This window comes from Atta colombica, unplaced genomic scaffold (genome assembly GCF_001594045.1).
Source record: "Atta colombica isolate Treedump-2 unplaced genomic scaffold, Acol1.0 scaffold236, whole genome shotgun sequence".
Lineage (NCBI taxonomy): Eukaryota > Metazoa > Arthropoda > Insecta > Hymenoptera > Formicidae > Atta > Atta colombica.
In genome coordinates, this window is record NW_017259334.1 from 1254507 (window position 1) to 1281679 (window position 27173).

Sequence of the window (27173 nt, forward strand, 5' to 3'; positions counted from 1 at the left end):
AGTTTTCTGATATTGTACTTCTCGTAGCGATTTCTCTCTCAGATTGTAGTTACTACACCCTGTACATTGCGCATGTTGTTCTTTTTATGAACGCTTAGACGTATCAATAATCAGTGTAGCATAATACGAGTATTCATTGTCAATAAGAGGATTAAATTTAAAAGGTAAAAGTGCCATCTTTCATAATATATTAACGTATAACAAATAAAAAAAAGTAATTAATTGGTAGCATTATCGTTTATTAATAGTATTAAAAAGTATATATGAAAGATCTATGTATTTTTTATTTGATTTCAAGTGCATTAAAGTTTTAATATAATATTTTATTGATTAATGTGTTGCCTACCTAATATGATTCGACAGATGCGATTCAATAATCGCGACCTCGCTTTCAAGTCACTTAGGCCGGCTCGTCTGTCGCAGACATTTCGATAGATCGAAATAGATCAAGATACACAGCGGTCCGTTCAGAGAGCCACTGCGACCTTCTGATCAGGATCACCGGAGATGTCAGTCATCCTTTTGTTCCCCGATACCGCGCCTTTCCTATATCCTGTTTCAGGGCTCGCCGTGTAACTCCCTGGCACGCCGTCGTCATCGTCGTCGACGAACGACGAATGACGGCGTATAATGGGTCGCAGCGGTTCATCGGTTAGTGTGCACGTCGGGGGAGGAACTTACCGATTAACTCATCTACCATGGGCATTGTTGCCCTCAATGAGAGGACATCGGTCGCGTTTATTGTGGGTATCGCGTTATTATACTAACTTAGTCGCCTTTGTGCGGCGATATAAGTTTTCCGGTAGCCGACCCTCACGTTGGGTGAAGGTGATTTACTGACGAACCGAATTGATTCAGCCGATTTGCGAGTTCAAATCTATTGGTTGAGGGTGTCTCAGTCGCGAGAGGTTATATTAATTTACTGGCGCAGAATCGGTGGGATTAATAGAGTTAGTTGTGCAAATAATTCATGCGCTACTGTAAAATACTCATTATGCACTGAGCTGATTTGCGATTCATGGCACTATACGAGCTTGGATTAATAACATATCAAACTTCTTGGTATACTACACTGCATTCGCTCAAAATTATTTTATGATTATAATCGCTGCTATTCTATTACCGTTACATAGTATGTCTCAATAACAGATGATAAAAAGAATGAAAATTCAAGCGTGCGCATAAATGTTAGTATATGTCGGAAGAAATTTGGACATGCACTTTTCGCCGTAAATTAGAAAGTAATCTGTACTTTCGCTGGTGCAAATTTCAGGTAATCGACGCGATAAATCTACGATACATGGACGTCGAGGTGTCATTAGTAGGAAGATTTTAATCATGTGCTATTAATGTCGCGTTAAGGACGAAGAATAAGGCAGCCAAGACGGATCATTGTGGAGCTCATCGTGTCTTCCAAGGAATACGGACGTTTCTTGGCGGTAAGTATTTCATCAAAATCATTTTATTTTGCTTGATATAATTAATATACTGGCACGCGATGTAATTACTGTACTGACGGGAGTAGTTTAACGCTTTGATCAAACCTCTATATCTAATAACCAAAAACACAATTAGTGTCAGCGTAAGACACTGCTGAAATTTATGAATATTTGACACGATGCGATGATACGACTGATACCGTAGAATGAAATATACGATTGATACCGTAGAATGAAATATAAATAATTATGAAATATCTATGCAGCAATGCACACGAATCGTTCATACACTAGGTTCTCCCTAATTATTGCAACTGACCAACCTCTTTGCATCTTTCTTGATAAATCTATTTTGTTAATTATCCATGATATTATTTATTGTAAGAAGACATTTTAATGTCATGGCGGGTTGGAGAGAGATATGCGCAGTTTTCCCTTCAAACCTCAGATAATTCTGTTCGAAGAATCTTGGCACATTCGATCCTGCGAGCGTGCAAACTTCCTTCTCCACTCCGACGATATACCAGAGCGAGATGGAAGTCGAGGTGTATATACTCCTGTGCCGGATAAGTATCAAGTATACAGGTCGGGCAGATATAGTCGGCCAGTATCGACCGGGTAGCCAAGTTCAACAGCCAATCCCTGGCTGCGCATTAAAACCACGCCCTTTATTTCGCGGTTGCATTAGCCACATCTCGCGAGCTGTATTTAAGTTAAGATGGAATACTTAGTTTCTTCCATCTTCATTCGCGGGAAGGAGAAGGAATCGTGACGACGATGCCGTCGCTGTATAGACGTTGCTGAGTTGAAAGCGGAGAGTGACGGCTTTTATATTATTTGCCACTGGTGTCATTGAATTAACGCACTTCTCAAATTATTTCTATAGCGCAACAAAAATGAAAAAAAACAATCAGTATTCGAATCGGTTATCATATGTGCATATAGCAAAAGATAATAAAAGATAAATTTTATTGTTGTAATATTTTTATTAGATATTATGTTGCACTTTCTATTATTTTATTTTTATTATACTTGCTGTTTCTTTCCTTCTCTCCTTGTGTTTACATTATTAATGATAGATAATTGAGATATAAAATTAAATGCTAAGTATATTTCTATATTTATTGTTTTTTAAAATTGATTATACATAGATAAAATATCGGGATTTTAATAATTTCGTTGTTGAATTTGTTGATAAATTTGTCTCGAAAATCTACTGTTATATGCGAAATTGGATAACTGTAGCGCGAAATTAGCGGTGTTGATTATTGTACAGGCTATGTGAGCTGGTTATTCATGGGAATTCGATGAGAATGAGCCCCGCAGCAGTAATATACAAACACCAGAGCGGCTCGCTGACGATTAATTGAATTCATTTGATCGTAACGAGGAGGAATAATTACCTCTGACGCGCCCGTATACTAGTATTACAAATCATTTGAGAAAGTATCATTAAAAGCAGCCGCAATCGTAGCAGTCCTCTAATGTTGGCAGCTTAATAAATCGTTTTTATTAGAATTAATATCAAGTAATATAATATAATAATCGTCGATTGATCAAGAGAGGATAATAGAACATACTTTTATGTCGAGAGAAATTTTATTATGTGCACATTCATCCCGCCATTTTTCATCTTGCATGAAGATTTTACAGATAACAAGATTCAGAATGTATAAATGTTTATAATCGCATCATCGTAGAAAAATTATTCTTTTACACTATCTGCAACACCAAATCATTTTTCGGTATAAACAAGTGTAGTTGTAGCAATTTTCCACAGAGATATATCATGGTATTTCGCGCGACGTGGATTTGTCAAATTTACAACCATCAACGAATTCGCATTTACATAAGTAAGGAATTCGGTTTGCTGTTAATAGAAGCATGAATAGAGGGGATAGCTCGAGTCTCAGGACTTCGTAAAGGATATCGGGTAGTAGATGGAGTAGAAGGTGTACGTCGGTATAACAGGTCGAAACGAAGGAACAGAAAGCTCTCGTTAATGAGCTTCCTCACCCTCAAAGCTTTGAAAGCCGGTTACACTCGTCTCACTCACCCCGGCGGAGCGAGAGAGCCGTTCAATTCAAAGCTTCCAGGAAATTATACGTCTGTTACCGTTCTATCGCGAGCAAAGGCTCAAACCTGGGGCCTAATAGCGGCAATATCGTATTTTAATCTCGGCTCAAGGAAGTGCATTTGTCATTCCCTTGTCGCACAAAGGCTACTCGTTTCAGAAACTGCAATCACCCGACGAAATTATTCAGCTACGCTGAATTCAGCTACAGCCACCTCTCGCGTAGATTGAAATTTGTTGAATCAAAAATAAGTATAATTCCTCTGGCGCGATATCTGAAAAACCGCTTTGATTTGACGTCAAGATTATTCTGTAACTTTTATATATATTTAACATAATGACATGCAGCAGTTCCTGGAAAAATTAGCATTTTTTTTTACATTTAGAATAATGAAACGTTCTATCTTATTTTAAAACACAAACTAATGAGAGTATATTATAAAATTCTTTTCAGTTTTTTTTTTTTAATATAACTACGAATTTGAATTTTATTTTCATTCAGAATTTATCCTTTTCATCATTTCAATTTCTATCAATTTCCTATTTTTTGAGTATTAATCTAATGCCATCGCTGATCACTGATAGTATACATTATAGAGCTCGTTGTAACTCATTTTCGCAACACAAGTTTCTTCGAAGTTTCGCAACACTTCGGTATCTTCTTGCCGTCACTCATATCATCACGTGTGGGTGCTTCGATTTTCCATTGCAGCCTCGCTGAAAACGCAAGCATTACGAGAGCCATCTGGCCGAGATGACACTCCGCGCAAAGTATTTTCCATCGGCGTGACAGAGTTTGGACTTTGTCGCAATGCCGTCACGGCAATTTCTCCGGGGATGGTTACTTACAGTGTTGGCTTAAACAACATACTTAACCGGGCTACTTAGTACTCACGGGGGCGCAGACGTACCCCTTGCAATAATAACATTTCGCTCCCTTTAATCCGCGGCCTGCTGTTAGTCCTTGGCTAAGTATCTGTCCTTCTCGTTCCTAGCGTTCCCGTTCTATCGGGTGCAACCCCTCTTTCCTCGTCCTTCTGCAGCCCCCGGGCGAAATCAAAACACGGAAAAGCCGATACAGTTTTGCGTAATACCCTCGTCAGGAAGTTCCTCGCGGTGTTTTCTATCCGTGTTGTTAAGAGCGATCTTCTAGATGGGGTGTGGCATGAGAGGAGCTGTTTTGTGTACAAATTGCACTAACAATGGCAATAAGCTTAAACGATTTTTATTCATTTCCATTTGCATTGATAAAAGTCTGCTTAAGAAATAAGTATCACATCGATAATTCGAAATTAGTGTAATATGTTTTGCGATTACGATACTACTTCTAAGATCTTGGATCTAGAAGCTTTCTTTAGCTGTATAAAATGATGTCAATTATATTATAATTTATATATTATTGAATCGATTATAATTAAAAAATGATACTTATATATATATATATATATATCCAACATTAACAAAAAGAAATAAAATTGAAAAAGTTTTATAACAATTTATTAATACATGTTTAAAAGCTTTAGACACGATTGATGTCACATTTTTATGTGACATGAATGTGACTAAAATCTACATAATTTCAAGCGATTTGGTATATCTTCATATATCTCTCTATGGCACACATTATGACGATTATTTAATTTGCTTCACGAATAATTGACCGTTGTCCTCCATTTTGATCGTTGAACAAATCGTATAGGACGATTAACTAAATTGCAGCACGAAATGCAATTTCATCGCAACCCGTGGATGTCAGGATCGGCACAAATTCTGACATTTCGCTGGATCCTGCCAAACGTCATGATGGAAGCATGGGTATGGATGGGGGGATAAGATAATGCGCGGTAAGAGAGGTGTGGGCCCCTATATAAGTTCTATGGAGTTGGTAGATACCCCGCCGGGCACAACATAAACCCCATAGTGCTAAGCGGCTTAGTACCTCGTAAGGGCACTGACGCCTGACATATCCATGTATACCCTGCTCCGAATTCTCGCGATTCAGGGAAGGCTTCTTCCGTAGAGACTTGCTTTTGTCCTCGAGCCTTCGAGAACTTCTGCAAATCTCGTTCTAAATGTTTCGCAATGATAAAACTTTGGAAACAATTGTTCTAATTCCGAGATATTTTTATCTATGTTTTTATACGACAATCCTATAATTCCATAAAATTCATTTAACTTCATTTAACTAAAATTAGTCGTAAAAAATAAGATAAAAAGACAGAAATTTACAAAATCCGAATCTTATTTAATCGTTGTTTCAGGTAAATGAAAATTAATTGCATTTAAATATACATAAACATGCACTTACTTACCATAATTGTCGATGTTTAACTAATTCGATTATTCTTGATATTATTGTTATTAAATCAGTACATAAATATCACATTGCTTTATAAGCAAAAATACTATGGCTCTCAGCTTCTCTAATATTTTGTTTTTCCCATGAAGTTGCTGCTGCCCCGTTATGAAGGTACCAAGGGTGACGTGTGACACACCCCCATTGAAATCCCATGCACGGGATATACTTAAATTAAATGGACGCCGGTATCACATTATAGTACAGAATAGCAACTTATATCTAACCTCTCATTAACCCCGTGTGAACCTGGATCAGGACCCCACGTGAAAACCGAGACTCGATTTTCAAACTGAAAATCTGCAGAGGGGTATTTCATTACGGGTTACGGCGAGATGCGAATGACATTTTAAACGAACTCGTACTTTGCGCGAACGTTGAGAACACACACATTTTTCGTCATTTTGAATTTCTGTTTTCTATAACAATTAGTCAAATTTGCAGATTATTCATCATCATATAATCATCGTACAATATTTTAATAGCACATTTTTAACAGTATTGGAAATTAATTAGGATTAAAAATTTTAATATGAAAATGAGATTATGACTTTCGCATTACGAGTAATTAAATATTGATCTGATATTTGTCCTGATTTTTAGAAATTAATTTCATTAATAACTTTTAAGTAATTTTTAGAGTACGCTAAAATTAATAATTATTTTGAAACATTTTGTTTAAATTGCAGATGTAATAATTAATTAGTAAATCGTAAAAATTCACATTGGAATTTTTTATGTGAATATCGATTGGTTAAATGAAGTCATACAATATCATAGGTAAAAATACTGGCTTGTCACTAACTACTATTGAGCCAAACCGCTCGTAAAAATGCTGAAAACAGATCCCCTTAATCAAATAAAACTCTTACCGAGTGACGATCGATGTTACAAATATTTGTTGATTTTTTGGCACTAGTCGAGGCGAGAGTACACAAATCAGAGCACGATTCATCGACGAGCGAGCGCCATTCCGCGTCATCGTTGCGCCATTATTCTGCGACGTGATGATTCACACAATGCCTATCTTTTTTTTTTGTGACCGTTTCACGCTTTTCCAAGTCCTCCTCTGGATCCTTAAGCAGCTAAGAGCCCGTGATCCGCGATCGCCGTGGCCGGAAGAAGAGATCGAGAGCAGGGGTGCAGCGAAACCTCGAAAACTTCTTTACCGCAACAATGGCGTACGTCGATTTTAAAAAGATCGAATGAAGATTTACCATCACTTTCACACCTCTCCATGGGTCGACCTAAGACCTATAACAAATACCTTATAGGCGTAATCTTGGTCGGGGCCCTCCCGCTACGGTAGGACCCTTGCGCCGGGCCCCATTATGATATCCGCGGTATTGTCGGGGTGTCGAATCTGTCTACAAATAACCACTAGAGAAATGGTTACTCAGTCTCGCTACTCTCTTTCGCTCCCTTGGCTCTTCCCTCCGTTCCACTCCCTTCGCCACAGAAGTATACTGCTGTCTCTCGCTCGCTCACTCGCCCGTTCTCCGTGTGTCACCCTCTTACCCCTCATCACCATTCTCATTCCGTCTCTACCATTCAAAGTGGACTACATTATTTCGTTGTAAGGCCTCGACCACGCCGCATTATCCTAAACATCTAAATCCGGACAGCTGGAGCCCTTTCAGCGATTCTCAACTTAACCCTCGGGGGATGTCACTGCATATTTCTAAATTTCTATATTAGACCATCATACTTATACCATCTCTTTTTCAAAAACAATTACGAGGTTGAATATTATCAACTTTTTTTCATATATCATTGTACGTTTAACATATGTTGTAAATTCGCAAATAATGTTGTTTTTATAATTTATGTTGTTTTTATAATTTAATGATATCAATAATGGATGTGACACCACTTAATAATTTTAATAAGACTTAGTTTTAATAGCGCTTTCCTACAAATCTCTGAAAATTTATTAAAAATCTATTTTATTCCTTGAGCGCGATATATTATATTGTTACATAAGTTTATTATATTGTGTTAACATAAAATATATTAAAAAATGAAGAGCAATTAAAAATGGAGAACAATCGTTTGCATTAACTCGTTCTTATCTCGAGAGTTTATATTATCTTAGTGTTGATCATGAGAACCACTTCCTAATGAATGCGCCAGAGGTGTCAGAGCAGCAACTGTCAAAACACGACCGACAAGACGACGATCGTGCCATCGAGTGCACGACGGAGATAAACGACAGCAGACCGAGAGAAAGACAGAGCGGACCTTTTCACGCCATATTGGATATACCTTCAAAACAGTGCATGCCACTGAAGCCTATCGATAATCGCGACACCCATCCCTTTATTCCATCGAAATTCTCGCAGGCGCGTGTACGTTGCGGACAAAACAGACAGTTGTTACGGGGTAGCGTTTTTCAGTCTCCCTCCTCTTATCGCGCCCTCTTGTCGAGTTATTGTCGGTGCGATCCTCTGGTCAAGTAAACCAACGTTTTTCCACGAATAGACTAAAACCTCACAACTTCGTTTAATATTTTTTCTGTCTTTTTCCTCTTTTAGAAATATAAATAATAAATATTATATAAATAAATATGTGATGATGTTCGATTATTGATCAACATTTTATGTTGCGTATGGATTATTTAATCATTGAAATTTTTATCTTTTCGCAGCTATGTTACTTTTCGTTAGCGTGCTAGTGAAAAAGGTAAATTAATTGTTCGTATTTTTTGTATAAAAAGAATTTTTACTTGTTTAAATCTATATTTTTAAAGATGATTTAAATTGAATGATATTATTTCCTAAATCATACATCATTCATTTAGTAAATTATAAAATCTTGGTTGATTCATGTTGGGTAGTCGCTTAAAAATCTTTTCATGTAATCTTTGATACGAAGTGAAAAAGGATTTAACGTATCATAGAAACAACACGTTGCCACGTCAAACACAGGTTCCATGATTTCTCTTAAAAGTCACCGGCTGAAAGCCACCGCGACAAGCCTGAGAGCGCTACGTAAAAGTTCGCGTATTGCTCCATTCCCCGCATCCCGACGACTCCATCTTCGTGTCTGGAAATCTATCCAGCTGCCGAGCGCCAACGAAGGGGAGAGACGAGGTGAACGTGCGATAGAAGAGGAAGAAGATATGAGAGATGGAGGCAGGAGCGGAGAGAGAGAGAGAGAGAGAGAGAGAGAAAGTGGTCGCATATGGAGGTATCAGGCAGGGTGGAGTCGACGTTGAGAGAGAACTTAGGCGTGCGCCCTGAGCATATCGGCTTTTCGGGAGAGTCTTGGTCGATGTTCCCTGGTTCCTGGTTAACCCGCAGGATCGGTTACAAGGCGACCCGGCCAGCCGATTGGTTCATTTTGTCAGCGACACCCGCCCACATCGTGTTATCGCGCAACCACTCTGTCTGTCTGCCTCTCTCTCTCTCTCTCTCTCTCTCTCTCTCTCTCTCTCTCTCTCTCTCTTTTGTAACTCGTCTCTCTGTTTTAACCGCCTCTCCTCTGCTTCTCTCTATCTTGTTTCTATCTGTCTCGCTATGCTTATCTCTCCATTCGTCTCTCTGTCTCTCATCATCGATAATCCGGTCTTCCCTCACCGCGTTCTAACACGCGTTTCGTGGCTAACTCGAGTCTACCGGCTCACTTTTGACCTTCAACGAAAAGAAAAAAATAATGAAATAAAAGATCGTCTGGACACGACTCTAAGATTGTTAACGGCCGATGACTTTGCAATTTTTCAACCTGGCCTGGCGTAGAAGCCGTGCGACGTGCGAACCTGTGGGAAGGACGGGACTATTTCAGCAATAACGCTCCTTCTTGCGCAGTATCGTTTTAATCGTGGTGCGACACGCGAGTATAATGAGAAATTGCTAATGAGAGGTTTTATAAATAAAATAATAATTACCATTTCGGGACGCATACATTTTTCAACGTCGTACAATACGAGAGTAAACGCGCGTGTTCCACTTGTGATAGTGATTTCGTTATCACGGGATCGTGTGTCCGGCGTTGTCGAATCGCGCGGCGTAAATGTTAAGCCATTTTAATGCATCGATGCGTTTAACACGTTTCGTGGATTATGCGCGAAATTTGCCACTCCGTTTAACAGTCAGGACCGGATAGGATGTATAATGGATGCGAGGATGCGGACAAAATACTCATGATGGTCTGTTGTAATGTCATAATAATCTGTTAATATATTTTCGCGCGAACGTATGTACAAGCGCAAATAATAATAATAATAATAATATTATTAATAATATTAATAATAATAATAATGCTTCATTTCTTTTTTATATATTTATATATGTATAATTTCGTATCGATAGTCTTTAGGTAAATTACGTGAGTCTTTTACCTATAGTAAATGTATATATACACACACACACACACACACACATATATATATATATGTATGTATGTATGTATATTGTATGTATAGTACACACACACACACACACACACACACACACACACACACACACACACACGTATATATATATGTATGTATGTATGTATATTGTATGTATAGTACACACACACACACACACACACACACACACACACACACACACACACACAAATGTATATATATGTATGTATGTATGTATATTGTATGTATAGTGTACGTACTGTCATAATATGTTCATATTTATAAGACGGATTATACAAGAATTTTGCTAATCGAGTCTATCTACAAAGAGGAGGGTGAAAGCGGGAGGTTCCTATCATCTCGCCTTAATAGGATCGATTAGCCATACTCGGCCTCGAAATTCTCTTCTACGCTCTTTTTATTCCCAGAGTGTGATCCCAAAGAGCCAGGCGATTAATGAAATATACAATGTCGCTAGTTTCTACTTAACCTAACGGGAAGGGAATTGGCAGGGGAGGAGGGTAAATTGGCTCGCTTCGAGTATCGCACTCTTTTCTATAAAATAAAAGTCATGTTTTTTCTCTCGTTCAAACCCGAGCCGTTCTTATAGTTTTATCTAAAATATGAAGCTTTTTCTCATTCTTCAAAAGATGAAGAATTACACTGATATAGAACACATGTACAATCATATAATAATAATATGGATAATCGAGACATAAACAATTATGCTACGAATGTAACTGAAGTCTTAAAATGGTATTACAAATGCACAAAATCAAAATCATGAGGAAGAGACTATAGACATTTTGGACTCTTCTTATATGTATATAAACAATAAATAAAAAAAGAAGAATCGCAGAACGTTTAGGTTTATGAAAGTGTGTCAGAATAATTTTTGAAATACAAAAAGAAAGCGGTAATGGAATGTATATATTTTATAAATGAAAATCATGAATGAAAATTATAGCAGAAAAAAAAGCACGTGTAATTATATTTGATACTTGGTTTTTTGAAAACTTTGAAGTTTTCTAAAATATCTGATAACGGTATAGATTTCTTAGCACAAAGAAGAGAGCTATTAAGAAAAAGAAATAGGTCTTATTGGTGACCTCAGTAATATGATTCAGCACATACAATGTTGTTGTGTATTTTCATTCATTTTAAACAAAAGAGAGAAATATAAAATAAAAAAGAACTGCTCTTGGGTATTAGAGAATATTTCATTGCAGCGACATTTTCCAATTTCTCAAATATCGATATCGTAACGCAGTGGTTTCTGTCTCTAGATATTGAGGATTCGTGTTTTCTGCGCATCGGCCATCGAGACTTACGATGAAAACATTACCGTAGCGAGTCCAACTTCGAGTTTTCTCGCATTTTCATTTTATCGTCTTGTAGGTTGGTTTGCTACTTTGACATCCGATGCCGGCAAAATACAGGATTTTCATATATATAAGAAATTAATACTTTAGCATAAAGAAATTTATGTAGAAAGGAAATCATAGAATTTCTTTAAAAAAATTTCTTTAATTAAATAATTTCAAAATCTCATGAACATGATATTGAAAAGTTTTTAATCATATAATTCATTTCTTGAGTTAAATACTTTCTTTATCTACTTCAAACATTATACATTTTGTATAATTGCAACTGAAACGTTCAACATAATATTATTTTATAACATATATGTAATCCATACAAGTGCGCATATTATAATATATGCACATTAGTATATATATATATGTATATTATATATAGTGTAGATAACACAGAAAAATGAAAATTAAATATATTTTTGAAAGCGTTTACTTCTCTCATGAAAATCCTGTACAATTCGCTGGTTGATCAATCAATCTTGGAGATTATTCACGATAGAGAATATCAACTAGAAAGCGGCGCTATTTACAAACTATAAGACTCACTGCATCTGGTTCTTGGATTTCGATGAACGAATTGGGAACGTCCAACGGAAGTTATGTACACGCTCTGATCATTTGTTTTTTTTTTTTAATCCGAGAGATTGCACTTATTTAGCGGATTTGCACTCACTTTTCGAAACGTTTATTTCCGCATTTTATAAGAGCGTCCTATCACACACCACCAAATGAATTCTTGCTAAGATTCATAGTGTAGTAACTTTTCATGTCTCCGAGTAGAACTTTCGGCAATGTATCTATGTACTGGTATCGTTGATTCTTCTTCGCGTGCATTATTTCTAGCTCCTTAGATCTGTTTTTCAGTAAAGCTAACTATTGTTGTGGAAGAAAGTCATCTTGTTAGATATTGATTCATCTTGTATCTATCTTTGAATAATCTCCTAAGTAACCTTATTGATCTTAGTCCGTTTCGTTATATCGGTCCTCACGAAACTGCGAAAAGTTCCTTTAGAATGTTGGATCTGCGATACCACGCACACTTATAATTTTCTAGACACAACCGATTCTTCCCTGTGATCCATGATGTTTCTTCTCAAAACCCCCGCCTTCACAACACCTCGAAACTCTCATTCACGACGTCACCGCACCTATAGCTCTTTTTCGACATTAAACGATTATCTATATCGACGGCGTTTTGCGATTCGTCGTCCTTGTCGTATCACGCAGGCGAAAAGGGCCTATGGATCTGCGGTCTCGGATTCGCGGGTGGTGGCGTTGCGACCCTTATCAATCCTTGACCTTGGGACTGACCCTGAGGTGTTGGTTGACGGGGAGGTGGGCTTCCTCGAGACGAGGGAGTATGCGGGCTAGGTACAGCCACCCTCAGCGGACCGGTGACTGATAGGTTTGCCGCCATCAATGGTGGGCTGTGGGCCTCCGATAAGCTATCCGAAAGACGAGATAACCCACCGTCCGATAATCGCGACGTTTCGGATATCCTAGATATTCCCTCGGACAGCTGATGCTGGGGGTGCGGGTGATGTAGCAGGCCTTCGTGTGGATGCAATCTTGGCGGTGGCAAACCCAGCGAATCCGGCAGTCTGTAATAGAGTAAAGAAAGAACTGCATTTTCTCTGGAGAAAATACAGTTTAGCAGAATCGCGGTCTATTATGCGACATTTTATTATTGTAATAGTATATAATATAATATCAATTTACATATAATTTATATGGATGTATAAATTCTTGAATAGAAATCAGTGAGAGTAAACAATAAAATATCTTGAAAAAAAAATTCATGAAAAGAAATTAGCTGCTAAAACTTACCTCGTCGTCGGATCACCTCTGGGTCCTACAGCCTGGAAAGGACTCGACTCCGTGAACCTGAAAATCCCACCACCCGGCATATTCGGATGATTAGGTTGCGGGCTATGCGGTCCAAATCGGAAGCTCGTCGGTGGGAACTTGAAAGCCGTCGTATGACCGAATCGAAAATGCGTCTGCGTAGGATCGAAACGGAAATTCAAAGAGGGTGGTGGCAAAGGTCCGAGAGATCCAAGCGGTACTGGAGACGGTTGGTGGTTCGGTGGTGGCGAGGAACTTGGCGATGGCGGTGATGTTCCTCCGAGGGAAATGTCGGACTCTTCGCTGCTGCTGCCGCCGGGTCCCGGACTCAGAGTACGCCGCGCGTTTCCGTTTCCTTGACCCGACTGTTGCTGCATTCTGCTACAAATAACGTATAATTCGCGGTTATTAACTGATATTATCGGTATATTAAAACAAGATTTAGGAATCATAAAACGGTTGTCGTTCGATAAGAGCATTCAGTATTTTAGTAAACGAAGGAAAGTAATCAAAGGAAGACAACAAGCAATTTAATGTAGAAATAAAACTTTGTATAAACTTTAATAAATAATAGATGCGATAGAGAATATGACATCATTAGAACTTATCAATAGTTCAGATTCTCTGAAATTACACATAAAAAGTAATATACAAAAAAAATTAAGCAGTATACATATATTTAAATAAAACAATATAATACGAGGGAGAGATGAGAAGAAAAAAGAAACGCAGCGAGAAATTATAATTATAATATTACTAAAAATTCTAAAGTCACGGCGTATTAATCCACATGCCGTATTTAATTTCGAAACAAAATGAATAAAAAGGAATGAATAGAAAAAAAGCATCGTTGACTGCATGAAGTCTAAATCGCTTTATAGCTTTTCAACAAGGGCGAAGGCGCGTGTGGTCGCGATGGGAATTTTAATTCGTTCCCGCTTTAGGTGGCACATAAGTTGTGGACGTGGTGGATATGCGCAGTACTGAAAACACTTTGTTTCCAGTCATCGCCGCGCAGAGAGCGCAGCCGTAATTAATGAGCGCGCTCATCCTTCCCAGGTGGAGGATTCACGGGAGAGTAACGACGATCTCCCGACGACGGGGCTCTCGCATAAAAGAGGGGATCCACCTCATTACTCGGCAGATCACGTATAGATATGGGAAAACATGGTAAACTTCACACGCGCGCGAAATGACGAATGACCGTGCGTTAGGGTAGCCGAGGTGTTGGGTGTATCGTTGGAACGGAAAAGATATTATTAAGTCGATCTTACACTACTCTGTCTTGTGATGCTTCTCCTAGTGGCAATTAAGAATTTATGTGATATCCCAGACTGGATTGATATTAACTTGTTAAGAGCTTTAAGCCTCGCGAGATCACGCGCGATTTCTATCTTGGAAATCAGGTTTATCGAATCGTGAATAGTCTGATTGATCACGGAATTCCACGACGAGAATACGAACGTTGAAGTCGCGCCGGAAGTGGCGGAAAACGGAGGTCGACTCGATAAATGTCATCGAGAAAACCCGTTATTTCGAAAGTAGACGATCGTGTTTATCGCCTATTGACTTGCGATTGCATGATGGGAGGAAGGAGGGAGAAAAACCACCCCCACTTGGAAATACAAGGATGAAGAGCGCGAGAGTCGTTCGCCATTCTGTTAAAGACAATGAGGCGTCGCGGTCGTCTTAAAAGCCTCTCGGCCGCAGATCGATCCTGTAGCGAGGCTTCCGAGATCCTCTCGTATTTTCTTTGCTAATCGAGTCTCGACTCGGACCCGTACTGTTACCACGGTAACGCCTCCTCGAGAGGCGGAAACGTCGGATTGTTCGACTTGTTTCTGTCTCTTTCTCGCGATCAGGAAAAAAAAATCCGATTGCGGATGAACGGTAACCCCGAGACGAGAATCATTCGTTCCCGAGAAACGCGTTCACGATGCAGATCGATCTCATTCGCAATATCTACAATTTTTAATTCCACCGAGAGAGATAATAAGATTATTGCAGTATTCCTGTTATTGTACGAAGTTAAGTGTTTTAGTACAACATTTTGATTAAAACTGGTGCTTGTGTGTCCTTTAAAATAAATGCTGCAATTATCATTCTGCAGAAAAGAGATCTGAGCAGTGGCAAAAAAAGAAATTAATGATATTTTTTACGACCCTTATCACGCTCGAAATATGAATTCTGGCTTCATCTAAGGTTATTTAATTAACACCATAAAAATACGTCTTGCATTTTACGTGAATATTCATGTAAGCTCCCTTTTCATCGCGTCTAATGGCGTACTCAGTTAGATTAATATGACACGTCTGCGTAGAGGCGAATCCTTCCGACGCGACGGTGGTGTTGAAATAATCTCCGATCGTACGTATCAGGTACCGCGCGACTGAAGAGCTAAAAAGTACGCGATGTGTTAATCAGATGAAATAGCGTCATGTTCTTGCCAACGCAATCGGGACTTGATCGTGGCTGAATTATACTCGTGAATAATGAAATAACCGACCGTGAATACACGCGCCGTTCGATTTTGATTTTGCGCGAGCACGGTCATGGTACAAAAGACAAGAGCCGGCTATTAACACATGATTCAAGATCTGCTATCACAAGCGGGAATGAATCGAGTTCCGTTTTATTACTTGTGCTTTCAATTCTCTGTTCACTTATCTTTCGTTTGTTATCTGATATATCTGTTCCGCCCTTATATATTATATATCCATTTATATCCCTCTGATTTTTCAGAGGCCCTGCCTGCAACTTTTTAATACATATACATACGTTATGTTTTACCAACACTTGAATTCATATTTTCTTATTTATTGCTTCGTCGACGCAGCAAATAATACGTGTACAGTTTTCATACTTTTGTAAGTTTCGCTTTTTTTTTTCCTCGTCTTATTCTTTCACCCACGCCATCGCCTTTCTCTTCGTCCCCATATGCGAGACATCCGACGCGTTTTAATTATGCTCCTGGACCGCTGGCCTTTATCTTCGCCCTTTCACGAGATACCCGCACGAGGCGGCACGACTTATTATGTGCCGGGGCCTTCCGTCCCGTCCCACACGGTGTTCCACGGTGATCATCCATTGAGATCGTCTTAATGTCGTGGCATTAAAGCGCGAGGACTCGGGTGTCAATTTTTCGGCACACATAAAAGGAGCATTAAAGCTCTGCGGTTTAAATTTCGATGTGCCGTGTAGCGCTACGCTCCGTAATAATTGCGTTTCGATAAGCGAGAAATCGAAGGGTTTCGATATTTGCAGCGACAGCAACGTTGCCCGTATCAATGCAATGATTTCTTCACTTCAGTGGGTTTTCATACCAAATTGAAGTAATTCATAAATTAATATGATATTCTGAGTTACACAAAGAGAGAAAATTATGTAAATTAAAATACTGAATTTCAAACAACTTGAGGCGTTAAATGAAAGGACGATACTCCTGCAGATAAATTCGAGATATTTTTCTGTTGTAACTGGGAATATTATCCTTGACATTTAGCTGGTATTTGATTTTCACTCTTCAATTATAATAGTTGAAGCGATGAAATATTGTATTCAATCGTCGTTTAATCCGATCATCTGTATGCCTTCAATCCATTAAATCAGCATGCTCATAATGCTTGTTTCACAGAGTTATTACTTATGAATTTACACATCTTCGTAATATCTTTTAAATATTTCTATCAACGCTAATAAGGGATTAAACGCGGATCCATCGGGCAGCCAGTTGTAGAATAATTTACGATCGAATTATGCCAATCTCCTCTCTTCTCGGAGACCAACATTAAACTTTCCGCTCATCGATGTTCGGAAAAAGATTAATGAAGCGTATGTCATTATAATTACCATCCGGATCAGTAAATATACTTTTTGCACTTATACATTGTCTTAACGTTGATAATCTCGTTTACAAAACAACACAAAAATTAAGACAATTCTAATAAAGGATAACAAAAATAAATCTCTTTATGCGCAGATATAAAAGAAAGATAATGTTTGATATGATTTTCTTAGTTTTTAAATTCTCAAAAATATGTTCATAACGGCTCGGTTAGACTCGAAGATAAATTTTCGTTTAAACTCATCCGAATAAAGATGCGTAACGCGAACTCAATTCGCCTCTCCGCGGTTCAACTTTTTTTTTCCGCATGCACTAAAAACGATTTCGTATGCACTTCGTTATGCATTTACGCGTTTCTCGTGCACTCGCGCGCGCGCGCGCGAATTCGCGTGGCGAATCGCACCGCCGAAAGAGCCGCGCGATGGCAAAGGCCAACAGGTGACGTTGTACTTTCGGCGCGAGACGCGGCGGTGATTAAAAAAGAAATTCATCAGCGCGTCGGGGGAAAGTATCAGGTGCAACAGCGACGGACGAGAGGGGGACGGTTGCACCGTCGCCGTTAAAGTATTTATGCCGCATGACGAGTCACTTTTGGAATCCCGCCGTATATTATAAAGTATTATGCACGGGGACGATGACCAGGGCTCAAACCGTGACGGAAGCTACTGTAATTACGCGCAAGATGGTCGTGCGTAGCCGACGTTGGTAGCCTCCATTGATCCCCGATCGAGAAACACGCGGTGAAAGGTGTGCAGCTTTTGTCCCGAACCTCGGGGAGACAAGTGTCCGGCTTTATTCGAATTATTCGGAATTACGCTGAGAAATTGCATCGCCGATGCCATCCTCATGATTCTCGTTTCAATCGTCACGCTCATATGTAATAGCGTAGGTTTAATCTTGACACTCGGCTAGATTGCTATTTTTAGAAGATTGAGAATTAACATGCAAAGTGCTAATTTATTTATAACACGTTCTTTATGAATATCAACAATCTATGTATTTTTTTATATTGTTTAGTTTTTATATTGTAGTATTAATAAGTATTAGTATTAATAAACTGATTACGCTATATAATTATTGAACTTTGAAATCATTCGTGTACAATATAATAAAAAATCCACATCGCGTTATAATTAACTGTACTTGCTAGATGACCGTGCTGATGTATTATTCGCCTTGCTCGACTCTTCGAGTTGAAATCACAGCATCGCCAAATCAACGTAATTACGATTTCGTTTCTCTCTCTCTCTCTCTCTCTCTCTCTCTCTCTCTCTCTCTTTGTAGAGCGTAAAAAAAAGCGATCGATTTCAAATCTAATATCACGAACGGATCTATCTTGAAAGTTTCGCGAGACTGACGAGGGATATCATTTTAACAAAATCTACCCCGGTGTCAAGGGACACTGTGGATTTTGGTGCGCGAGACCAATTTCCCTCCTTTTTACCCCTCCCTCCCCCCTTCTTGTATGGACCCCTAATTCGGACCAACCCCGTGCCGATGCTAAATACCCGGTGCGTACAATGGAGTACATATCGTTCGAGAATCTGAGCCATGCGAAGTCTTCCACAAAAGGTAACTGGATACCGGTACGAGGAAGAGACGGCATGTGAACAGAGGTCCCGCGATTTCAAGGGAGGTTACTGCATACCCCCCTCGTGTCGTTCTCTCTGTCTCCATCACTACGTCTGCGCCTTTCTTGCTCACCCCGTCCATCCCCGCGTCGCCATTTCACCCTCGTTTCTCAACTTCTTTTTTTCAACGCTAGCTCATTTTTAATAGCCGCTAATAGAGACGTTAAAACGATACGGGCCCTCTTGCTCGACTCGGAACCCGATGCTCAATTCTTTTCTCGCTATCGCAAGCCCTCTCACTCTCGCTCGCTCGTTTTGCTCCCCTCGATCATATGTTTCTGGAGAAAAGCGTGATGCCATTGTGGCGCATTCCATTTAGAATCGTGAAGCGAGTAAATATAAGCGAAATAGGTTTGTAAAGGAAAATTTTGGTTAATTGTAGAATTCTGTATATATTAAAAAAAAATTATATAAATCAATGTTTAATTAATTATCGTAATTGAGAAAAAATAATTAATAACTCAAAATTGAAATTGAGGAGTGATTTAGAATGATTTCTTCTTATTTACATATCCTTTGTATTTTATAAATGAGGATAGTTGTGTTAAGGGGAAATATCTGAAGAACATACTTTTGAAAGAAATTTGTTGCGCTTTCTCATAAATATCGCGTATGGTCAAGAAAAAACCAATTATTGCCAGGGACCTCATTCTTTGCACGCTGTGCAACGAACAAGAATGTTATTAACGTTGTACGCAATAAAGATGGATATAAAGGCAAGCGACGCATCGGCACGTTCGTTCGCAACTCTATCAGGGCTTCACTCACCTCGGAGGTTACATTAGGCGGATAACATACTCGAGACAAAGAAAAGGCCTGCTCGCGCATTACGCCGGAGACGTTCGAGTGGCAGCGCGATGAGTGAGGCGGCATCACGAACAGGTAGCCCATGATTTGCAACATTTTTATCCAGGCCAACATCAGGAGACGCGTCTCGTCGCCGCAACATGGCGACCGAATATGGAAGAGGAGGTGCATGCGGTTTGCATTTTCTAGCCCGACCAGGTTGACAGGCCAGATCCTTTCTGTCCTTCTGTGTCACCCTGTGTCTCGTCTCGGAAACTCTTAGAGTCCGGGCAAATGTTTGCCCGCGAACAAAGAGTATCCACTGACGTGACGGCCTCACTTGTTTCGTTGTCGTCAGTCGTGCAAGTCAGCCCCCGGTACAGGGGCCACGGTATATATTTGTGAAGATTTTTAAGTGCGCAATGCACCGACCGAAAACCGATACCCGCGCACTGTGTCTCCTCTCGGAGAGGATCCCACCCCAATCGGGATGGACGGTCGCGTTCCCTTCTCAAGCGAATTTTCGTTTGTTTGGGATGGGAAACCGCGTTTTATGATCCTACGTTTTCTAGAAAACGAGAATCCAGTTTCGTTAGCTCGATATATCGTTGGATATGGCGCTTTTTTTTTGCAATCACGCTATTTGTACTTATTTAGTCACAAAACATTCGTATCTGTGTGACATATTTGCATTTGAAATTATATATCCCGCTATATCGATTGATGTTACCTTGGCTTATTTATGTTGAAATTAATTATGTAGTGTAAGTCACAGGCGATATAATTTACGATATGCCTATCGTTTGATGTATAATTAACTATCAAGTAATCACTAGCACTTATTACGTCATTGATTTGTACATACGTTGAATTGAATATCATTCGATTATAGCTTTAGTACGCATGTGCATGGCGATGATAGCATAATGATTATCTCATTAATTTTATAAATAGTTAACTAATCTGTACATTAAAGTAGCATTGATTGATTTTAGAATCTTGGTATAAGCGTTTGAGATTTAATTTTAATTGTAATATAGAATATAAATAAAAGAATATAAGCAAAAAAAAAAAATAAAATTTAATTAAAAAAGATTTATTGATCTGATAACAAGTTAAACCAAATATTTTACAGATATAAATGTAATGTTCATTTACGAAGCGCAGGAAGTTTCAATGAAATATGGTTTGATTACGTTGTATCAATTTTTAAATTCTCCATTATCGCCAGAGTCTCGCGATGGTAGTCGTACTGCATTAGCGAAATAGGCATCACCCATCTTTTTCCCATTCGAAGGACGTGCTCGTTGACTAGAGAGACGGCGACAAACATTTTCCTACAGGAGCGTAGACATGTCGAGTGTTTGCCCAAGCATTCGTACGAGGTACCCAGTTCCCTGGGTATTCTCCGTGGGAAAAATCTCCGAAAATTAAATCCTTACCAAGATATTTACCACAGACCATGCACTAATCCCATTGTTTCAGTCCCGCGTATATATTATCTATTTTTGGTGATTGATAGACTCATCATCTAGTTTCGGTCCCTTTTTGGAAAAATTATCCGTACGACGGAAGAGAATCCATAGTCCGGGACAAAGTAAACAAGAGAGGAAAACTTGGAGACGTGTTTTGCTTCGAACATCCGCTCGAACATCCTGTTTGGACGATCGCAAATCGACAAGTTAATGATTCGAAAGTATCTGATATGTATCTGATCGACTACCTAGAACGGTTTTAAAACTGGGAGGGCATGTTTTGCAGACTTTACACTGATTACGGATCTTGTTCTTGTTCGCTTCTGTGAATCTTACATAATGCGGTGATGCATCGGGCGATTATTCCCTCAAGTATTTCACAGTTGATTAAAGAAAGCACAGACGAAGATATTTAATGGAGCAAAAAAAGAATGGAAGACATTAACAGAGCTGCGAAATGTCTGTTTCGCGGTAAGATGCTTTTTTTTCTAAAGAAAATGTTATCTTTGGAAATGTAATGATTGAAATATAGTTTGTCCTTTCCATTTTGAAAGAAGGGACCTTCGTAGTTTGTTAATGATGAAGTCTGATGATATACATAAGAAAACGTATACAGTATAAAGATTTAAAGTCACGTTATATTGTATTTTCCTGGGGCAATATATTTCGCATGCATTCCGGTTGAGTTTGCCATTGGAATTAGAGTGCGTGAATATTCACGGGGACACGACGCGCGGGAATTCGGCGTTTCATTTAATTTAATGACCCGTTCCAGAGAAGACGGAGGTCGGTACGTACACCAGAAATCGCTCGGTAAATAATTAATATGTAATCAGACTCCGTTTGTATGCGAGAGCGGTAGGGACACGAATGCTTCGTCTCATGAGGTAGGTAGCAGGGGCGCCATCGAGGCAACGCTAGAACGAAGGGTGTTTGCCGGCAAACACCGTGAAGGGCCTCTTAACGTATCCTAAACGTGTGCGTAGAGTTCTTTTTGTCAGGCGAAGTGACGCTGTAGATGGAATCAGAGAGAAAGAAAGAAAGAGAGAAAGATAGAAAGGAAGGGAGAGAAAGAGGAACTTACGATGTTCATCTACTTGCTTTTCACGACAGATTGACACGGAAATGGATGGTTCTTGAAGAAGTGTTGGGAGAAACAATGAAGAATACGTTTCTCATCTAAAATATTCCTTTTGTTGGTATATATTGTTCGTATTCTTTTCCTTAACTTTACGAAGCGTTCATTGCGGCGACTTTAAAATTTATTAAACAGAATCTAGTTGAGTTTTGGATAGATCAAGTGGTTACTATCCGATACAGGCATTTTCCGGAATTTACGTTCCATTTATATATAGTTTCCAAGCGGTTTCACCCCGACAGAGTTTCGAAGGAGCTACTTTGTAGGTGGTCGTTGGTGGAACGAATTCTAACTGTTCGCGAGACTCGGGGAAACTGGACGAGATCGAAAGAGCCGCTATACAATCGATGCCTCTCAATTATCGCATGACGAGAGGAGAGGAACCTCAATGGCATCCGATTGAGGCACGCGCCGTCGCTTAGAGACTCTCCGAGGTTCGAGGGCTCTCGAATCGATTCGAGTCCCGTGGCACACTTCGGGGCAAATTAAGTTTCGCTCCTGAAATATGCCCTGTTTCTTTCTTCTCTTTCTTTCTGCGGTTCTTCTCCGTGCTCGTCGTGCGTTTCGTCTCCGTCAGTGATCTCGTTCAACTGCGGCGTTGCGAATTATCGCGAGACATTTATTTCGTCCGGTAGAACGGAGAGAGAGAGAAGGCGAATCGAAAATTCTGCGGTCTAAATGAATAGCTCGTTCTTCTGCGCGATAAAAAACGAATAGAAAGCCGTAGCGTAAAAAGTGGTTCGCAAGGTGGCGCGATTTAGGATTGCAACTAGAACTACTTAAAGTAAGGAAACATATTAGTTTATTTATATTAAATAAATTTATATTCTTAATACGAAAATAGTTACCTGGTCTTTTTTAAAATGATCACTCATTTTTTTACACCCCAATTAATATTTATTAATTATGTTATTAATTATTTTCCGATTTATTAGTATTTAAGAATATTATAGATATGGATTTAATCACAATTTTTTGAAAAAAATAAGATAAAACAAATATTAAATGAACATATTGAGTAATTGATTATGATAATATTAAAAAAAAAGATGTTAATGAATATAATACTGTTTGCGGGTTTTTGATGAAATTGCATATTTAAAGATTCGTAAAGAATAATTATTAAAAAAGAAAAAATTTATTAAACAATATTTTACAATATTTTTATAATTCATTTTTCGCTGGGGTGTAAAAATACTCCAGTGATTATTCCCGGGTTAACATGACAGCATATGTGATTTTCTTCCTTTTTCTTTTCTCTCTTCCGTGTTCATTTTGAAAATATAATTACTGACTGGTACTATAAATCTCTTTGAATAATAAAAAATTACGAAGTAATTTCAGAGACAACTTAAAAGAAAGAAGTGTATAAATAGCAGTCACTGATCGTCATCTTGACAATAATACGAATATAAAAGATTAATGAAAAGTACTCTTTGTTGTATCTGACCGGAAGTTCTTGGCTCAATTAAAAGTGTATGCTGCAATTCTCTTTCATGGTTTTATATATATATATATTGGAATGGAAAGAAGAAAGAGAGAATATTCAGAAAGAAATAGAGTGAAAAATGGCGAAGGAGATCCGTGAGTGTAAAAAGAGGAGGCAACCTCTGGTAACCTCTCGCTTGCTCTGCGTGCTGCGCACGCTCAATTAACCATATTCAAGGAAAAAAATTTGCCGTCCAAATTCTGAGCGACAGCCCGTGAAGCCCGCGGCTCGTGTTCATCGCGAGCTCTCGGCGATCAAAAGTCGATGGGAGAAGAGAGGTATTGTCGTGATCGCGAAGGAGAGCGGCTGAGAGAGATGGAGAAGGGATAGAAAGCGCGGGAGGCCCTATTGGGTGTTATCGTTATGTATCGTTTTTCAAAGAGTTTCTATTCTGTCCTCTTTCTATCCGCGATTTCCCTCTCCTTCATCGCCTATCTCTTCCGCTGCCTTTTTGTCTCCTTCGGCACGAAGAACATCGTATATCCCGCGGTCGGGGTATAAGATTTCACGTGTATACGTAGGACGGATCAGATTGGCCTGGCCTTAAGCCGTCGCAAATTACCCCGTAAGCCTTTTAGTCGTCGTGTGTGTTTGGCTGGCTGCGCCCTAGACTCTATCCTCGCTCTCCTCTCCTCGCCTTTGGCTCTACACCGTCCCTTCTGTTGTCCCTCCTCCCCCTCTCCCACCCGCACACGTTATTATTTTGTTGCTCCGTAATATTCTCGAGACCCCCGTGGGGCTTTCCAAGCCACTCTAAAGGGAATCTAACTGGAGCTTGTGCCTTGGGGTACGTTGCAGAAGTGATTTTAAACAGAGAATTGTCGTAGTTCAAGTCAAAATCTTCCAAGTGTAAATACACGATATTCTTCTAGCCTATTCTTCACAGCTGGAAAGTTGTATATAAAGATATTAGAAACTCAAATTTTTGCAAACAATGATTTATCTGGTATGCCCTATCCTTTAAATGAACGACAAATTAAATAATCATTAGAAATTGATTATTACTTGATTGCTTATACTTGACTCAATAAGATAATTATGAGAGATTGAGATTGAAAAATATTTCTTGGCGCATCTTTTGAATATATCTTCTTTAGCGAACCGTCAAGGTTCAAAAGACCAAGATGCCAAGCCCTGGGGGTGCGGGAGTAAAAATTTAAATTTAACGCAATTCCGAGTGATTACCACGGCCCGTTCTCTGATACACCCCTTATATACCCACCCTTTGATTGGCTTATATTGTCGATGCTTAACTGTTTCATGCACCAGTGACCGACTAGGGGGATATCATTGCGCACGATAGGGGTAACGCTTTCATAGCCCGAGGCGTGGGTATCGTCATTGTCGAAATTCAAATGTAAAAATTGTAACGCGGACGTCGATAACGCGATACACTGTCGCGTATTTCGTGGGACGGGCTGTGAGCGAAATCGTTTTTCAAATTTCATCCGCGCGAACGAACACTTTTGCCGGATGGGCGATTCAACAAAAAGTTTGTGAAGTTCGTTTAATTTAAAAATTCATTACAGCAACTTTTGCCACAGCATTATCCATATCGCGTAATAACTCTGAATGAGAGACTGACAACATGCATTTTTAAATACGAAATTTAGAAGGAAAATAAATATTTGGACTACTATTTCGCTCGTTGGCAAAAATGTATAGTTCTTCAGCTTTTCAATATTGAAATCTCGTTTGTTAAAAAAAAAATAAACATTTTTTTATTACCTTTCTCCAAAATAATCAACTTTGGTAGACCAGATAAGTGATGTCAGATATGTGATTGTTTCGCGCAAAAATATAATTCTCTGCACATTATCTCAGAAGTAAGATATGCAAAGATCATCCGATCACTTGGCTTAACTATAATAATACGCGGTTTGTACATGCGGTACCTTGCGAACAGTACACATACGTGTGTGCTACAGAACTACGGAGATACCATCTCATTCAAGGATCAGGATCAGGAGGACCTGTGGTGTTGCATTACATCACCGGTTACGGTTATCCCTTGATATACCGGGTGTTCCCTTAACGAGACCACAAACGAGCATCGTGTTACCGAAGGAGGTTTGGAGGATCGGTCTTTAGCGCTCGACTCGGAACAAAAGAAATCCAAAGTTCTGCGTTCCATACGAAGAGAGTCTTGCCTATCGCGTCACTGAGCGATCTTGTATCTAGTCAACTAGCTTCTCGGCGACCGCGATGAAATATGTCCATGTGCGTCAGAACGTATAAAACATAATGTTTTGAAATGGGTAAGACATAATTATTATACTGAAAAAAAGTTATAAATTTTAATACATATTTCTTTGAATAAGTATACATTTACTTACAGACGCAGTAAGTAATTATTTACTCAATAAAAAATGAAATGGTTAAATAAAATTAATGATTTTTTTATCAAATAAATATGTATTTAGTAAATAATTGCTTGGAACTATTCAAACAAATATTTATGAAAATTTATTTTTTTTAGTGTATACCATTAAAATGTCAATACTATACTTGTTGTTAACAGGAAATATTCCAAATGATGTAGACACAAATATATAAATGTATATATAATTTTATATGTGATAATAATCACCGGTAATTTATTATTTGTGCGTGATGAAAAAATAAAGAAAATTAATGTTTGTGCATTAACATGAAGATGATAATTTAATAATCTTAATAATATGATCCATCGAAGGGAAAATGGGCAAGTAGAAGACAGTGCAGTGAAGAGGAAGAAGAATCTCTATTACTATATCGTAAATGTTTGTGTGTGTAAGATTTACTACGTCTGATTAAGCAATTAAACGGCACGCTGCAACATTTTGCAATGTTTTTGCTGAGCGCTCAAGATCGTCTCGTTTCCTCGTTATATACTCTACCAGTTTTCGATACGCAAGCCTGTCAGGTCCCCTTACATTCATCCGGTTCTCCCGTCGCCTCTTCTTCGTCCCGGTATCCTCCGATTGGAAAGGCACGACAGGAGGGAATGAGGGAAGAATATGTCAGAAATCTCGTCACGGTATACCCCGTGCTAATTGTCGCTATAATCTACGTGGCGAGACCAAAATTCCAGGTTGTTAGAGGCTAACGATTGCGCCGGTGACGAGAAGGAGAGAGGGAAGAGGAGAAATGGGAGGTGGGACGTTAATTATCGCGGCTAATAACGCGACTATGCGCGATATAGCTGCGAGTTGATTCCCGACTTCTTGGTTTATCGTCTCTCTTTCTTTCTCTCTTTCTCTTTCTCTCTCTCTCTCTCTCTCTCTCTCTCTCTCTCTCTCTCTCTCGCCTCGACTATTCATCTCTCAATCGCAATATTTGCTTTTGAAATATAATACGAAATATTTTACGCGAAAATATTTCGCT

General features: G+C 39.0%; 1 protein-coding gene across 1 annotated transcript in view; it reads right to left on the minus strand.

Annotated features, from left to right (window-relative positions):
• Positions 1-12818: 12818 nt before the first annotated feature.
• LOC108688597 (homeobox protein SIX3) overlaps positions 12819-27173 on the minus strand; it is a 46237-nt gene continuing 31882 nt past the window's right edge. The window contains exons 2-3 of the mRNA XM_018194911.1: positions 13427-13825; positions 12819-13233 (exon numbers count right to left, since the gene is read on the minus strand). Of these exons, the coding sequence (XP_018050400.1) occupies positions 12819-13233; positions 13427-13825 (814 nt within the window). The remainder of the gene's footprint in view (positions 13234-13426; positions 13826-27173) is intronic.